Source organism: Erythrolamprus reginae, chromosome 1, assembly GCF_031021105.1.
Source record: "Erythrolamprus reginae isolate rEryReg1 chromosome 1, rEryReg1.hap1, whole genome shotgun sequence".
NCBI lineage: Eukaryota > Metazoa > Chordata > Lepidosauria > Squamata > Dipsadidae > Erythrolamprus > Erythrolamprus reginae.
The window spans coordinates 192,524,573-192,538,882 of NC_091950.1; the positions used below are offsets into that span (position 1 = coordinate 192,524,573).

The 14,310-nt window shown below is 39.1% G+C and overlaps 1 protein-coding gene across 2 annotated transcripts in view; it reads right to left on the bottom strand.

Annotated features, from left to right (window-relative positions):
* Positions 1-550: 550 nt before the first annotated feature.
* The window catches only part of ATF2 (activating transcription factor 2), a 52,783-nt gene continuing 39,023 nt past the window's right edge, over positions 551-14,310 (bottom strand). For both annotated transcript variants that reach the window (XM_070731784.1, XM_070731785.1), the window contains 2 exons: positions 9,001-9,106; positions 551-3,398 (listed from right to left, as the gene is read on the bottom strand). In XM_070731784.1, coding sequence (XP_070587885.1) covers positions 3,172-3,398; positions 9,001-9,106 — 333 coding nt within the window. In that variant the 3' untranslated portion in view covers positions 551-3,171. The remainder of the gene's footprint in view (positions 3,399-9,000; positions 9,107-14,310) is intronic.

Here is a 14,310-nt window from a genome sequence, read left to right on the forward strand (position 1 = left end):
GATCTAGAGATTAAGCAAGTCACATGACTGGACTCAAAAATATTTAAATTCTTTCTGTGCTTAAAGAGAATGCATTATTTGCAAGAGCTTAAATGAGTACCAACGGTAGATATTATGGTACTCTTTTGAATTTCAAGATTTTAAATTTCTAATCACAAATATAAAATTAATCTCTTTGTATCTGTGTATATCTCTTCCTACTTAGCACAACATTATTTGGAAGAGGGCATCTAATATGCAAAAGTTTATATCCCTATAATTATTTTAGTCTGAATGGAATTGCAATGGTTTAAAAATTAGTATGGTCACTTCCATAAACCTTTCTCCAGGTTCTGAATCATGGGAGCAGTTGCAATTTCAGTGCTGCTGTTTTCAGTGCCAATATCCTAACAGCACAATCTCATAGACACGCCCACTCAGAATTTGAATATCTCAGTATGTTAACGGCAGGAGCTTCAGTCAAAATTATACAGGAAATTATGTCACTATGCTTTGTTGTAGAGAAACATCAGGATTTCATAAGGAAATCTCATAAATGCAAGACAGAAGATACAATTTAAAGATAAATTTTATTCTCTTGATGATTTACTCATGCAAACTGCACAGTGAAGAAAACAGTACAGTTTGTGAAATGTCAAATTCAAGGAACGCAAATGCGAAGTACAGAAGTAGTGACGTACAGTTTAAAACGGAACCTATGGTTGTACAACTGCTTTGTTGAACATAGATAGGATTTTCACTAACCCCTCCGTTAAAATCATTTTACATTATCTCCTCACATGTACTTAGATTACAACAGCAACACTTTTGTTACTAAAAACACCGTGTTATATTAAATAAGGTTTTAAAATAAGATTGGCTTATATTGCTCCAGGCACTGTTACTGAGGCATCACCATTTAGTTCAGTGAGCTGCTTCAGAACAGAAACGAAGATAGTAGAGCGCAGCACAGCCCATCATATTTAGCAGAGCAAACACAACCAAATTATTCTTACCTAGTTCATGGAATTCACAATGAGAGAGGAATCATTCCAATTCAGATAGGGATATGAGCCCAGATCCCTTGCTTTTTACATTGTGCCTACATTGGAGGGAGCACAAAGCAGGTGTGTACATCAGGTGTTCACAATGACATAAATGCCATCTATCAACAATGCATTGCTTTCAACTGGGGGCACATCCCCACCTCGGCATGGCTAGAATTAGATCAAGGCAATCTTCTGTGGAGGTTTCTTTCAGGACTTGTACTTGCTGATGGAGACTCTCATTTTTCTTCTGGGTTTTAAATTCTGTAAGCTTTCAGTAATACAATTCTTTTTAAACAACCTGATAAAGCAAAGGCAATTAAGAGTACTTCTTTGCAAACTATGCAAAAACCTGTTCCTTGTAGTTTTAATACACAAAATATTTAAATTCTTATTTTCAGACTTAAAAGCATTGAAATGATATATACATAATTTAATGACTGCATCCAGTTTCTGTTTAAGTTTGGTTGTACACCATAAAGTTGTTTTCTGTCATTGCCACCACTTAAAATTGTAAATTCATAGCTTGATGGCACCCCAGGTTAAAACAAAGCATAGAAGAAACAAGTCACACAACCCACAATAAATGCAATAAATGCTTGTTATATACATAATGGGTTTCTCCTGGGTTTTTTTTTACTGCCAGATATTGCATTGTGTAATTTACTTCATTGTTCTACAAAGTTTTACTGATGTGAATGCACAGACCTATATTTTGAAATTTCACAATTTAATAAAATGGTATACTGCTGTTGTTTTTAATGTAAATTCAAGATTAAAATAGATAATGGCACATAAAAAAAAACTCCATATCCTACAGATGATTGGATAATGAGATGAACTTGTACCTACATCATCTCATCAGAAACTACATCATGGAATGTTAATTATCCAACTTCACACAGTAAATTACAGTTCAAAATCGCAAACACCTATTCAAGCCAGCATCACATTGAAGGCATCTTTAAACATTCAAGCACAGATTGCCGGCATAAAGTACTGAATCATTCTCTTTTTCACTCATGTATCTATATGCGCGCACACACACAGACACACACACACACACACACACATACTGTAATTGTTTCCAAGGTATGGTAAATCATTAATTTCCCCGCATCCAGGTATCAAAATTTCTCTACTAAAACATGACAGTGCTTACACAAGAATAAAGTCAAGTTACCTTGCAACTACAAGACAATAACCAAAAAAGAAAGAAATCTTGAATTGTTTGATGAGGGAATTTAAGCTTTTCTGGCACCCATACAATATTAAAACACGCAAAAGCTTCTTACTCGAAGAGTCAAGAAACCACAAAATATCAAGTTACGTTGATTTTGAAAAACAGTTCCATTTTTCAACCCTGTTAACATCTGCCCATTGTCTTTTTTTGATTTTTGTAAATGGACAGCTGCAGAATTTATTTCCATGTCAGAAATGAAAGTCCTGATTTTAAAATGGAAGTGTTAGCTATACTGGTATCAATTAAAAAGAAAATCTAGCTAAAATGACCCTGATCAAGATTATGTATGTGCATAAAAGTACTGTATATCATATACTGTACTGGCCCTGTCAAACAAAATTCTTTAAAAAAACATCCAAAGTTAAAAAGCCCCCCAAAATAATGCTACACAATATAATCAAACATATTCTCCCAATGTTTTCTTCTCATAATGTGCAAAATAATACAAAGGCAAAAAGACTAAAAGCAAATTTACCATTCCGGTCTTTTTCCCCCTTGCCTAGTGCTTTATGATCATGTCAACTTTACAAAGGAATCTATGCAGAACTTTGGTATAAAATATTATGAGATTATGATCACAGTTTTGGGATGAATATTTAGTGAATGGTCTTATTATTTTTGGAAAACCTTCAAATGAAAGAGGAGTACATTTCAACTGTACCAACACTTTTACATGACAAGCACTGAAAATAACAAGCCATCCTAGTTAGGAACCAAAGTGACTACAAAAAGACTAAAACCAGCTGTGCAATTCCTGTTTGCCAACTTCCAAAGCCAAATTCAAGTTTGTATTTTACAGACAAGTAATTATTAAGCTACAGATGTTTCCTAGATGAAGGCTACTTCCTTGGTTTCCCTTTGAAGCTGCTAAGGAATATCTAAAAAGAAAGTTTAAGTTTTTGATCAACTTCCTGAAGGCTGTGATTGGGACGGAGGAGCCATGACAATCTGTGACAGCACTGGCTCTGTACTCTGGTCAGGCATCTGGCTGAGGACTGACGTAGCCACTGCTTCTGCCTTGGAGGTGGAGCTTACTCCATTAGAAGTGCTGACGGAACTGTGCTGAATAGCTTCGGTGTGAGGACTACTTGGCACGGAAATGTCTTCGGAACTGTCATCTTTATCTGTAGCTGAAAAGAGAAGAACAACATTTCTATTCCTTGTTCATGAAATGTGCACCAACCATCATGTTATATCCAAAGAACTACGGGTTGAAAATTCTGACACAAAGATTTTAAAAGTTTTAAGAGGCAGTGCAGATCGTCAAGCACTTAAAACACTCCCCCTCCTAAAAGTGGGTGAAAATTTTGATGTGTCTTATAGACCGAATACAGGCCTGTTTTGTTTCTCCCAAACTCTCTGCGCATCACATTTTCATCCTCCCCAGCCTGCAGAAGCACTCTGCAGTGCTCCGCATGTCCCGTTTTGAACCCTCCGCACATTCTGTTTTCACCCTCCCAGCCCCCAGAAGCATTCTGCAGTGCTCCAACACATCCCCTTTTCACAAAAATGGGCCTGTTTTTGCCTGCAAAGTGCATTTGCGGGCTGGGGAGGGTGAAAACTGGATGTGCAGAGGGCTCAGCAGGCAAAAAAAATATTTTTTCTTCTTCCCTTTTCTAAATCTAGTCTTAGTCTTAAAAATATGGTATTTCATGAAAAAATGGGATCCCTTCATTTTTGAGAAAAGCAGCATAATGAATGGCTTCATTATGATTTGCTTTACTCCTTGGACTCCTGCTCTTAAAATCAAAGAGAAAATAGGTGTTTACATGAAAGGCCTTAATGGGCCAATCGCACCTATGCATTAGTCTATGAAACAGACTAATCAAAACTCCCACCCCCAAGTTTACTATTGTGTAGTCATACAAAAGAGCAAGCGCCTGTTGTATTAAGCTGCATTAACTGCTAGTTATATACATTGCAAATAAATGTTTTATTTTAATAACCAAAAAATAACTAACATGGTTCACTAAAAGAAAAGATAAAAAGTTTACACAACAAAAAATAGAAAACATAAAACTGAGAACCAAAATATAATATTGAACTGGAGTGCATGCTAAAAAAAGTACAATACAAAGAGACACACACAATGTTTTACAGACAATAACAAAAATTCGAAAACAAAGCCGAAAACTCAAACTGGAATGTGAAATCTAATGCAAGCAAATACAATGATAAAAGCTCAGACAATTATTAACAAAAAAAATGTATGTACATAAAAAGCAAAAACCCCCAAAACAACCCCCATCCCACCAATCAATGGTTGCCTTGTGCTTGCCATTGATGATTGCTGATGCCAATTACTTGATGTCTGGAACCATTTTTGTTAATTGCTTTCTTAAATCACGACGCTTAGAGATCTTCACCATTCCTTGGTTTAGAAAGGATTTGTTGGACGGCACTGAATCCATCTCCACTAAGTGTTCTGCCTGCGTGTCTCAACCGCCAGTAATTACAGGGTAATTAGTCCAGGAAGACACACACCACACGATAAAAGGAAAACCCAAAAGTTTTTATAAACAGAACAACAGAGACAGCTCCCTTTTTAAATGTCAAAGGGATTTTCTGGTACACACAAGGCACAGGTTAAATGCAATCCCATTGCTCATCCAATAACTGGGAAATTGAGTCCAATTCTAAAGTCCAGAGAGTCCACACACAATCTTGAACAGCACAAAACCCACGATTTTGATGAAACAATGAATCAGATAAACTGCCATGAGGCTAAAACACCAGGTTGCACTTTTATCTGTAGCACTAATTACAGCAGCCGCACCCAACCACAGGTGGTCTCATTTTCTCTTGTAATAATCCTTCAGTTGTTGTCTCCTATGCATCACTCTACGCATGCGTGGATGTGTCATTAATTCTTGTTCAGAATCCAAGGATGATACAGATGATTGTTCTCCCCCTGGGCTGTCTGCCAAACTCCCCTCTTCCCTGTCACTCACGCTTCCTTGGTCAGAGAAGGCTTTGTCAGCAGATTCCATCAGGAACAAAACAGGCCTGCAGCATGTGGATGTTTCCCCCACATCCACCTGCACATTCCTTGGGGCAGGAGTTGGGCCAGAGCTAACCACACACTAAGTAAGTGAAAGGAAAGGCTAAAAGAAGCAACTTCCTCCCCAAATAATGGGCAAGTGTTCATCATTTTCACCCAAAAAGCTTTGTAGCTGTGACTCTGAAAATATGACTGGGCTTCACAGTCTTATTTCAGATCTGTCAGTGGTTCTTGCAGTTTCAGATGAAGTTAGTTAGTTAATTAGTTAAGTTTTTATTTATATTTGTATGCCACCCACACCAATGGGACTCAGGGCGGCTAACAGTAATTACTAAAAGCAATAAAATTATAACAATGATGAAACAGTAATATCATAAAAATACGTAAAACCCTATAAACCTTACATACATACAGGCATTCTTAATTCCAGGCCTTCCAGAAAAACCAGGTCTTAATGGCTTTCTGGAAGACTGGTAAGTGGTGCAAGTCTGCTGTGAAAGGACACTGTGAAAGTGGGCACTTCCAGATTTATGCGATCATAGAATCTGGTCTCCATATCTTCTTTTAGTTGCTTCAAGTGGCAGCAAAAACGTCTAAATCTTCTGCTTGGAATTCACGTTCATTACCAAGGCTTGAGAACTGATATAGCGCCTGGCGACTCATGTTGCTTGCAGGGAGATCCAATATGGGAATAAATGAGCAGATTATTCCCTTGGCCTTAAGAAAATTGATTTCTTTTCCTTGCAGCTTTATGTTTGCTTCATTCAGCTTGTCAAAAACATCGGTGAGATAAGCTACATCCAGACGTTGAAGTTTAAGAGAACTGCTTAGACTTGGGTTAATGGATTCAAGAAATTTGACAACTGTGTCAACAAAATTTTGGAATCGCCACAAGCACTTTTCTTTTGAAAGGCACCTTACTTCGGTGTGCAAGTCATTTTCTTTACAAAGCTTGTGAAAGTCAGTTGTTCAAGGCATTCAACTTAATTTTATTCACAGCATTAATGATGTAACATAGAGACCTGTGCAAATGGCTACTCAAATATTTTGAGATAAGGTGCTTTCTCTGAATGATACAATGGGCAGTCATAACTCCAAGTACAACCGATTTTAGATGAGCTTGAAATCCACAATATTGTCTAACCATGGATGCAGGTGCGTCAGTTGGGCATGCCACAACATTTCCAAAAGGGATGTTTTTCTCATTAAAAACCTCTTCAACCTTTTTAAATATCGAAGAACCTTTTGTGCGGTGGCTAAATTTTGAACAAATAACTGTTCTTTTCCGAATCTCTTCATTTCTGTTGATAAAACGGACATAAGACAAGGTTTCATTTGTTGACTCATCAATCTGCGTCATGACTTCTGCATTTTTCAAGATGTCAACAAGCCTTTCTTCCACATCAGCAGCCATTTCATCAATTCTTTTTGATACAGTGTCATTGTTCAAAGGAATCGATTGCATGATAGTACTTATGCTGGGCACCAACTTGGTGGCAACAATCTGTTTCACTGCTGGTAAAATCAGCATTTCTTCTATTGTGTGAGGTTTGCCACATTTTGCTATCAACAAAGATACTTCATAGGAACAAATGAGCCCCTTATAGGCGGTGAGTGATGATTTTCCAAAAACCTTCCCAACAGTGCCGTGACCCTCAAACTTGGCCTTTAAGGATTGGAAAAACGATGCCGGTTTGTCAGCTTTATCCAAATGAATTCTTACCAAGTGGTCTTTCGGTCAGGAAGGCTTCATCACTTCATTTGAAAATGTTTTCTCATGAAGAAGACAAAATGAAAGTGGTACATTGGAAGGAGATGGAACGAATCCCAATTTTAGGTATTCCGTCGAATATTAGCAACACTTTCTCTTTGCTGGCACTACCTGCAAATTAAATTTTCAACTGCACTGGAACACTAGAAAAATGCATATGGACATCAATAAACCTAGTTTCAACAGTTACACTGACATGACAGCCAACATCACAGGGGACGTCATTTGAAAACAGAATTCAATCCACTAATAGCAAGCAAGCTGATGTTTTTGTACGAAAGATATACAGCAAAGTCTTCCCCAAAGTGTCCTCACCTTCTTGTTCCATCGCCCCCATACTACCCCCTTTTCATTCCTTTGCCCCCGTGTCGCCTCTTTTCAATCCCTCATCACCACCCCGAAAAATGAAATCGCTCCCTGGGGGGTGATATTGCCCAGGTTAAGAACCACTGGCATATAGAATATAGGGAGAATAAGTAGCAACATTTTGAGATGCCATCACATCTTTTGGGTTCTTCAAGGCTTCAGTGAATTGTATAGCTTGTGTTCAATTTTTAAATTATAATTTAGCCACTTAGATATAGATGTAGGTTATGTGCACTATACATCTTAATGGCATATGCCAAATTTTCATTTGTATATTCTATAGTCTGATAAACCTTTCTTTTGAGTGATAATGCTATTTTAATGCTATTTTGACTGCTGACTTCCATATAGAATAAAAATAGCATATAATAATAATAATAATAATAATAATTATTATTATTATTATTATTATTATTATTTATTAGATTTGTATGCCGCCCTTCTCCGAGGACTCCGAGGATATATATAATGTCTCTGAGATAGTTAAATATGCCAGAGGGGAAAGAAGTTATTTTTACATTAATATTCAAGACACTTAAGCTCATTCAGCAAACTAGACATACAGGAAGCTATCATACAGCAGCCTAAATAAGTGAAATAATATTGTTTTGTCAGATGGGAACTATAATAGCCTCATCCCTGCAACAATCATTGTTAATATAAATTCAAAATATATTTTGTATGGTTTCAATTTGCTCCAAGATGCCACTTTCTATCTTGTCAAAATGACTGGAGATCAAAAGGACTGAGATTTATAACCTTAAAACTGACAAAATCAATGTGCTAAATATATACAGTCACAGAGAGTTGCTAAATCTCCAGAATCTTTTAAATTAAAAAATATTGCCCATTCTGATGAAATTGCTTACAATGACTACAAGTAAAGATGGTGGCCATTAAGTTTTATCTCAAGCACCTGAGGAACTGTTCACATGCAATACAAAATGTTCTTTTATTCTCCTAAATTACTGACACTGGCAAATTAAAATGAAGTGGCTACATATGGCAGAAACAATCTTCACATTTACAAATACCCTGAAATATCACTAAATCATAAAAACGAAAGCTGTGGGTTATATATTATGAATGTTGCCTAATGCATTCCCAGCTCAGTTATTTGTTATAAATTTGTGAAAAATGGACAAAATGGGCGATTTATTCTACTGCAGGAACTGCTTTCTGGACTTTTTATTATATCCCCAAATAAGACATACACAATTAACCTTTGAAGTGCTGAAAAAAAATCAGAAAGCCAACAATTTAGTTTCCTTCATTTTACCTTTATATTGTTTTATCCATAAATGTTGTTTATTTTTTCCCCTCCAACAATACAATATATTACTCTTTTGGATGAAAATTAATATTCAATTCATCTAACAGCTATTCCATATAAATATACAACATAATCAAGAGGATTTATGAAAATATTTTGTTTTAAATAATTCTATGAATTACTGTGTCCCTGAACATATTTTGCCCAAATCATGTGAAACATTTAAGCATCATTTTTCAATACTAATGTTTTCTTGTTTGGGTACTTCTTGGTATTTCACTGGTATAACCTTAGAGCTATGGGAAATGGAATATTACTCACTATGATAGCCAGATTTCTTCTGCATGGCTGTAACAGGACAATCTTTATGAGCCAGAAGTAGCTGTTTCAGCTGTGCCACTTCATTTCTCAGGAGGGTGACTTCACTCTAAATGGGGAAAAAAGCAAGCTGTATGTTAGCTGTATTAAATTATATGCATTTCAATCTGAGGTTTGCAAAATCCCCAAAAGACAAGTAAAAAACACTGTCAAGGTTTTGAGTAATGCATCCATTGAAAACAAAACTCTGAGGCAGGTGGATTCCTGAAATAACATGTTTATTGGAGACATCCTATTGGCACAGCATGTTCTGGACTGCCAGATTCAGACAGTGACGAGGTTGGAGAGGAACATGGGCCAGTCTTGGGAGTCTAGGGAAGGCTCAGTCAAAGGCTCTGTGTTGGAGGAAGAGAGGGGGCCAAGGCCAGGGGTAAAATGCTACTGGTTCCCGAGAAGCGGCGACAATGGATTGTTTGGAGACCAGTAGTGGTGGCAGCGCAAGGCTCTGGCCACCTGCCCAGTCTCTGCTTTCCACCATCCCAGCCCGCCTCCCCTACTCCCTTCCCTGTGGGCTGCAATGCAGCCCTGCCCTGCTTCCCAGCCTTCTATGCGGCTTTCCCGGTCCCTGTGGCCACCTTGTGAAGTCAGGCAAGCATGTCGGGGCCGGCCGGCCATGGGGAAGGGAACTAGCAGACTTCCATCCTGGCTGTTTCCCATGCCTGCTTGCCATCTCAGGTTGGTGTCCAGCCTGGCCCAACCAGCTGGTGTGTGAGTGGACCTTGGTGAAGACACAGCTGCTGCTATGGGGCTGAGAGGGTGGTGGATGCCCCCACAGTCCCAGAGCAGTTTCTTCCTTCTCCAGCCACCAAGAGAAAGAGAAAAGAGAAATAGAGGAAGGAAAGAGAGAGAGAGAAAAGAGACACAGACAAGAAAAAAGGGGAAAAAAGAGAAAGAGAAGGAAAGAGAAAGAGAAAAAAGAGGGAGGGAGGGAGGGAGAGGGAGAGAGAGAGAGAGAGAGAGAGAGAGAGAGAGAGAGAGAGAGAGAGAGAGAGAGAATGAGAACTTATAATCACAATTGAGCCTAAAGTTTTGGCTACTAAGAAAGAGCATTGTTAAGTGGGTTTCACCAAATTTTACAAGTTGGCCATGCCTACCCAGTCACATCCACAGAACAGGTAGGTGAAAATTTTAAATTTCACTACTGGCCAAGGCCATCTGGAAGTTATCAGCTACCTCTGGAGTCAGAAATCAGCGAGGCAGAGGAACAGATGGAGCCTGTTTCCAGTGTGTGCATGTGCAGAGCTGCCAGAAGACAAGAACAACTAAGAAAACAGGGTCGACTTGGGAGTATAGCCACCCCTTAGAGATGATTGGCCCATCCCATTGGAAATAAAAGAGGAGTGAATGGGATGTGGGCTTTTGCAGGAAACAATTATTTATGTATTTATTAGATCAGTGTTTCCCAACCTTGGCAACTTGAAGATATTTGGACTTCAACTCCCAGAATTCCCCTGGCTGGGGAATTCTGGGAGTTGAAGTCCAAATATCTTCAAGTTGCCAAGGTTGGGAAACACTGTATTAGATTTATAGACCGTTCTTCTCCTTGCAGACTCAGGGTGGCTCAGTTCCTTTGGTCATTGGAAAGTTCTGTTTGTGACTCTAATAGACACTGTGCCAAGTTTTGCTTTGTCCTGCATTTGGAAACAAGTTTTCTGGCAGCGTTCCAAGATAAGGTTTGTATTGATAAATATTCCTCTGAAAGACTGTTTGCCAAGCCTTGTGGACTGTGAATGAAAGCAATAATTGCTCAAATGTTTTGTCATTTATATATAAATTGTAACAGATTACTCCATTTATTTTGGCATGATGGCATCTCTCCATGCTCCTTTTGGCAAAATAAAATCTAGTATTCAGTGCAAATCATTTAACTTCTCAAACAAAATGCCTTAGAAATTTACTCAGAGCAAGTTAGAGTAATGAAACAAACTCTGCAGAAACTTAGGGCTTGGAAAACATTCTTCATAGAGAGAAACAATGAAAGAGCCTACAAGGTAATGTTGTGGTTCCGTCTGAGGCCCCTCAGGGAACGGCTGATCTTCTGTCGGTTTCCAGCTCAGAGGGAGAGGCTGAGGAACAGGAGGTGCAGACAGACGAGGAGGAGGAATCCCAGGCTGAAGAAGAGGGAGGACAGCCAGAGTCCCACCAGGGGGAGCTCTCCCCAGCAAGCAGCCTGGATTCCTTAGAGGAAAATGCACAAGCCATAATTGATCTGAGACAAAGAAGAGCTACTCAGAGAAGGAATCAATTGGCTAAGTACTTTCAGCAGTAAAGAGGCAACAGCTGGGTTTGGGTGTGGTGCTCTTGGGAAAGGCTAAAAGGCAGACCCACCCTTCCTGGCTTGTGGAGTTTTATCTTTGAGAGTCGTGGGACCTGGCTGTGAACTTTGGCGTCTTGGAATCCTGGTTTGTGCCTTTGACTATTGAAACCTTGGGGGGGCGTGCCAGCAAGAAGCTTGCTGTATTGTCTGGACATCAGGACTCTGCTGTAACGTATTATAGCCTGTCTGTTGGGAAGAACAGGTTTTCCTCTGTGTTTATTTTTTCCAGCTATAAAATACTTTTGGCTTTTACCAGAGTGTCTGGCTGTTTTTTCCAGTTGGTGTTGAGGTCTGGGGGAACCCAGACAGAACAGATTCCTTAGAGGAAAATGCACAAGCCATAATTGATCTGTGACAAAGAAGAGCTACTCAGAGACGGAATCAATTGGCTAAGTACTTTCAGCATTAAAGAGGCAACAGCTGGGTTTGGGTGTGGTGCTCTTGGGAAAGGCTAAAAGGCAGACCCACCCTTCCTGGCTTGTGGAGTTTTATCTTTGAGAGTCTTGGGACCTGGCTGTGAACTTTGGCGTCTTGGAATCCTGGTTTGTGCCTTTGACTATTGAAACCTTGGGGGTGTGTGCCAGCAAGAAGCTTGCTGTATTGTCTGGACATCAGGACTCTGCTGTAACGTATTATAGCCTGTCTGTTGGGAAGAACAGGTTTTCCTCTGTGTTTATTTTTTCCAGCTATAAAATACTTTTGGCTTTTACCAGAGTGTCTGGCTGTTTTTTCCAGTTGGTGTTGAGGTCTGGGGGAACCCAGACAGAACAGGTAAGAGCTGGGAAGATCATTAGCAGATAGTTAGGGCTGGGGAGGGGAGTTACATTAAGAGTATAAGACACACCCTAATTATCAGCCTCTTTTAGGGATAAAAAAGGTGCGTCTTATACACAGAAAAATATGGTAATAAGTATATTCAGTGAAGTGACACAATTGTAATGTAACTATTGGGACAACCCCTCCCCCCACAACAATATCTAAATGGTAAACCAGAAGGATATATTCAGAATGCATTTTCCCGTTTAATTTAAAATAATCTGAAAATCTATTAAAGAATAATATTCCTACTCCATATTACTCAAATTTTTAATGGTGTCCAAATAAAGCTACAGATCCAGGCTGCAAAATCCAAATGACCCTTAGATGGCAGTAAAGTAGGGTTGTGCAAAACATTCTCTACAGATGATATACAGGGGGGGGGGGTGGACAAACAAATGGAAACACCTTGAAAAATCATCGAAATATCTTTTAATATGTTGTTGGTCCACCTTTTGTGGCAAATACAGCCTCAATTCTCCGAGGTATTGATTCATACAAATTGTGAATTGTTTCCAAAGGGATTTTAGCCCATTCTTCAGTTAAAGCACCCTTCAGTTCTTTTAGAGATGATGGTGATGGAAATCGACTTCTTGCTTGAATCTCTGAAATCAACCGTAAATGCTCAATAATGTTGAGGTCTGGTGATTGTGGTGGCCAGATGAGATGCTGAACTTCATTAGAATGTTCCTCCTGCCATTCTTTAACAATTCTTGCTGTATGGATTGGTGCATTATCATCATGAAAGACGGCATCCCCCTCTGGAAGCAGTTCTTGAACCATAGGATGAATTTGGTCGGCCAAAAGTCCTAAATAGTGATGTCTGTTAATTCTTCCATGAAGGGAAATCATTGGCCCGGCGGATTTCCAAGAAATAACACCCCAGATCATCACTGAACCCCCGTCATGTTTGATGGTTGGGAGAAGGCAGTCTGGATGAAATTATTCTTTTGACTGTCTCCAAATGTAAACAGGGCCGGAGGTCGGAAAAAGGGTAAACGATGATTCATCAGAGAAAATCACATTTTGCCTGCTCAAGGGACCATTTCTGGTGGTTTCTACACTACTCTTTGAGAGCAGAGGTTTTCTAATTGCAGCTCTTCCGTGGAATCCAGATTTGTGAAGCTCCTTTCGAACAGTTTTTGTGGAAACTGGGTTCTGTACGTGTCTATTGAGCTCTGCAGTGATTTTAGGAGCTGTGGTCTTGCGATCTGCTCTAACAATTTGCTTTAGAGTCCAATGGTCTCTCTAGGACAACTTTGACTTTCGACCAGACCTGTGCTTGGCTGAGGACGTTTTCCCTTCTCTTTCAAAAGCAGTCATTACTTTTGAGACATTACCTCTTGAATCGCCAAACATTTGGGCACTTTCTGTTACACTAGCGCCTGCCATTCGAGCACCAAAAATCTGGCCTCTTTGAAAGTCTGAGAGGTCTGCCATTTCTAGGTTATAACCAATTTCCTTAAATTTCCGTTAAAAAAGAAAGGTAATTTAAAAAACCATATCAAATAACAGAATTAAAAAAACCAACAACATTAAAATATATTAAGTTTTGATTGATTTGAACATGTTCAAACATTATGATGCCAAAAGTCAAGTGTTTCCATCTTTTTGTCCACCCCCTGTAGTTTAAGCAACTGGCAATATTTTGTCTGAGTATGAATCTGAAACACATTTCAGGCAGGACCTATTCTATAATAGGAACAGCAAGGTAAAATAATAAAGCCTTCAGTGGCAATATATGTGGTGTCAGCTAAGGGAGACAATGGAAACAAATATGCTGGGAAGATTGGAGAGGAATGGGCCTGATGGCTGAATTCAAAAGCGACAATCTATGGGGAAGAAAGGAGAAAGACACAGAAAATATTACAGGAGGAGCAGGTGGGTGGGTACTTGAATGTAAACGTGTCATAGAGTAAAAGGAAAAAGGTGCTGAAGTTGGTAGGAGGGCAAGCACAATGGCCATGGAGGAACAGAGAAAGGAGAACAATACCACAATTGACCCATTGATCCTTTATATGCACCTCTGGATTTTGTCTCAGCTGAAACTCCAAACAACTAAAAGGTTACAGGTTTTGATTTGCTTGTGCTTCCGAGTTGCAATATCTTTGTTTTATTTT